Source organism: Leuresthes tenuis, unplaced genomic scaffold (genome assembly GCF_036924035.1).
Source record: "Leuresthes tenuis unplaced genomic scaffold, fLeuTen1.0.hap1 SCAF_17, whole genome shotgun sequence".
NCBI classification, from domain to species: domain Eukaryota; kingdom Metazoa; phylum Chordata; class Actinopteri; order Atheriniformes; family Atherinopsidae; genus Leuresthes; species Leuresthes tenuis.
Genome location: NW_027325371.1, coordinates 11180426 through 11183610, shown reverse-complemented (window position 1 = coordinate 11183610; position 3185 = coordinate 11180426). Strand labels below are relative to the sequence as shown.

Here is a 3185-nt window from a genome sequence, read left to right as displayed (position 1 = left end):
TCTTTTTGTTTTATAGATGTTAAATGTGTGTTGCAGTAGCCTACCTAAAACGTAGAAATGGACAATGCATCTTACATTTATAAGGATTTTCTTTTGCACAATAATTCCATGGAACACAAGTACAATCCAGACCAGAGGCAACCAGAAAGGGGTGGGGGAGCAGGCCTCTGGTGACGTGCAAGGCCTGCAGGGCGGTGTTCGCAGGCGGAGAAAGAGACTGACTGGGGTGTGTAAGCCACATCTGGAATAGTAGCTACAGAGAAGGAGCTACAGAGAAAGAGTCGAGAGGAATAGAGGCACCAAGGTTCTTTCCCAACTTTTCACTTTACTTCAGCACGCCCTTTTTCACAGAAACCCTTTGCTTTGCCTTTTTGTAAGTTGGACTTAAGTGGATTTTTTTAATAATTCTTATTTTGTTTTAGTAATTGATTGATTCCATACACTTCTTTTTTCACACGAACAACAGGACTTCTTTCCTGGACTTAAAGTCGACTTTGGATTTAATTTGATGACGCAAACGTTAAAATATGTATCAGAAAACTAGTTTCCTATTTGTTCCGTGTGTGTATCACACTTTTGTATCCTTCTACCTGAGAATACAAAACGGTGACGGTTGAGAATCACGCATGGCGGCACTTTGCTGGAATGTTTTTCCACGCAGATGGGTTGAGGTTGTTTTCCGGCAGCGTGCTTTGAGCGCCCGTGAATCAAAACTTAATGTGTTTTTAACGTCGACAATTTTCTTTGACGTAAATATTTTTCTAACTTAGGCTACCTTGCAAACAGCGCTTATATATTAACGAGTGTTTAGATAGTTTGGATATTAGAACATCTCGAAAGTTCAGTGTCGTGCGTTAATTAGAAAATGCACATAGGTTCATTACGATAATGAACCTATATATCCTGACTTAAAACTCACCATTGAGCATTTGTGCGCCACCAGGAACAAATGATAGTTCCTTCTTTTTTTCTTTTTTTTTTGCATGTTTCAGCGTAAGAGGACACTTTCCAATTGAAGTAAACATTGCGGTTGGTGCAGAAGTTAGAAAATAGCGCCATCTGGTGTCGAGATGAGCCGATTCCGATCATACGAGGATGGTCGTGATGGTAAATCCCTGTTTATTGACTTTATTCTTGCATTATGTACTCCTCTAGATCTACTTGAAAATGCTGCTCATCCTGCTTGGAGTGCTGGTCTTGCACCTTATCATTCTCATTCTTCTCATTGTGTCAACAGCAGCCAGTGTAAGTAACTTTTTTCTTTCAGTTCAATTTCAAAACACTGAAAAAAATCAGAATGTAGAGTGGGGTGTGGTGTGAATAAGTTGGCACAGACTGCATCTCCTTTATTGTGTAATTTGGGTTTTTAAAATAGTGTTGTAACAGCTCTATGTTCAAATATGAACTTTGGATGTTGTGTATTTCAATTGCTGTGTGTTGTTGTGTTTTTCAGACCTGGTCTGTGGGTGGAGGTAAGAGTACAGATCTATGGTACGATTGCATGACAAATAATCGAGGGTACCACTGCAAGCCGGCCAGCAATGAAGGTTAGTCTGCATTCAAGAAAAACAAACTAAATGTGTTTTCTTTTTGTGTGGAAAATGATGGAGTTTAAATTCCATTCTTCGGGCCTATCTTCTAGACTGGATCCAAGCAGTGCAAGCACTCATGATCCTGTCCCTGCTCTTTTGCTTCTGCTCCCTCATTGCGTTTGTGTATCAGCTATTCAAACTGGTGAAGGGCGGACGCTTCTTCTTCACCGCCATCTTCCAGATCTTGGCCAGTGAGTATGATTGACTTCATCACTGAAGGGTCACACCCTGAGAGGAAGCAGGCTAAGCTGTAGAGTCATCTACGTCTGTCTTCTTGTGTTTCTTAGGTGTGTTTGTGATGTGTGGGGCTATCATCTACACCGTGATGAGTCCGGATAATGATCCCAACAAACAATTTGGCTACGCCTACGTGCTGGCCTGGGTGGCTTTCCCTCTCTGTCTCATCAGCGGGCTCATTTATATCGTCTTGAGGAAGAAAGAATGAGAGCGGGAGAAGAGGAGGGGTAGTTAGGAGACCCCTAACCACAACATCGCACTGTGCCTACTGCCCACAGACCATAGACTGACATCCCAACAATACTGTACTTCAGTATCTGTTAACCTCCCATCACATGCTGAAACAATCACAACTTTTTATTCCGTGAAATTAAGCAAAGGCTAATTTTCACTACACCTCTTTCCAGTGGTGCCAGTGTGTTTATCAATGTAATTAGAAACATTTTGGTGACAGACTGACTTCCCAACATCCAACAATTCCATTGTGTTTGATAAGAAAGCATTCCTGCCTCTATTCAGTACAAAGATGTACATAGTGTCTGTGGTTTTTAGACATATTTATAACATTTTTTACATACATTGTGTACATAGTGTTGTCAAGTTAACATTGTCATGCTCATTTTTACGTGATAGAGTGTGTCTCTCACAAATCATGCAGCTGTACCAAAGAGATGTCGCTTCAATTTCTGGAGTATCAGGCTTTTTTCATTTTTGCTATTCTTTTTTCTTCTGTGTCAAAATGCTTATAAATGATGTGCCTTACTTATGTGTGTTTGTATTGAAGGAAGTGATAAGGTCTCAGAAAAAAAACGGCGTTAATAAACCTATGAAGTTTTCTGAATTATCATTGTATTTGATAATCCAAATAAAAATGTTTTGCATTTTGTAATATTAAAAATGGTGCTTTTTCCCCCCTAAAACCTGCTATTCTTGAAATGTGTATCCCAATGTGTGTTGCAAGTGTGTCATGTCCTGTAATTAATTTGCTTTGTACAAACTCAACTTTTTTGTCAGTATTATGAATAAACTTTTTGAAACTAAGTCTGACTTTTATTCTTCCACAGAAGTACACAGCTTTCACTGACAAAGTTTTATACGTCCAATTTTTGTTGCAGCTGACATACTGATTCATTTTTTCTTGCTTTGTTGTCTTTCTCTCGTTTTTCCCCTTTTTAGATCATAGAAAATAGTTTGTTGTTGTATGCGTTTTTACCACTTGGTGGAGCTCTGACACAAAAACTAAAGATTCAGTGTTATGGTGATAAACCACCACTAGAAAACTTATAATAACTTATAATATAAATATATATGTGTGTGTGTGTTTGTTTGTATAGATATATATATCAGTATTTGATT

The 3185-nt window shown here is 38.8% G+C and overlaps 1 protein-coding gene across 1 annotated transcript; it reads left to right on the top strand.

Annotated features, from left to right (window-relative positions):
* The first annotated feature begins 221 nt into the window (after positions 1 to 221).
* Positions 222 to 2870, top strand: LOC140273584 (peripheral myelin protein 22-like). Its single transcript, XM_072369200.1, has 5 exons — positions 222 to 373; positions 1156 to 1245; positions 1454 to 1547; positions 1643 to 1783; positions 1880 to 2870. Exons 2-5 carry the CDS (start codon positions 1168 to 1170, stop codon positions 2035 to 2037), a joined length of 471 nt encoding a protein of 156 aa, XP_072225301.1. The 5' UTR covers positions 222 to 373; positions 1156 to 1167; the 3' UTR covers positions 2038 to 2870.
* Positions 2871 to 3185: the final 315 nt, after the last annotated feature.

What these genes read in the sequence shown, in the direction of transcription:
- LOC140273584 (XM_072369200.1), top strand. Translation starts at nt 1,168, where the DNA reads ATGCTGCTCATCCTGCTTGGAGTGCTGGTCTTGCACCTTATCATTCTC. An exon ending in TTGTGTCAACAGCAGCCAGT is followed by an intron (nt 1,246 to 1,453) that starts GTAAGTAACTTT and finishes TGTGTTTTTCAG; the next exon opens with ACCTGGTCTGTGGGTGGAGG. An exon ending in CAAGCCGGCCAGCAATGAAG is followed by an intron (nt 1,548 to 1,642) that starts GTTAGTCTGCAT and finishes CCTATCTTCTAG; the next exon opens with ACTGGATCCAAGCAGTGCAA.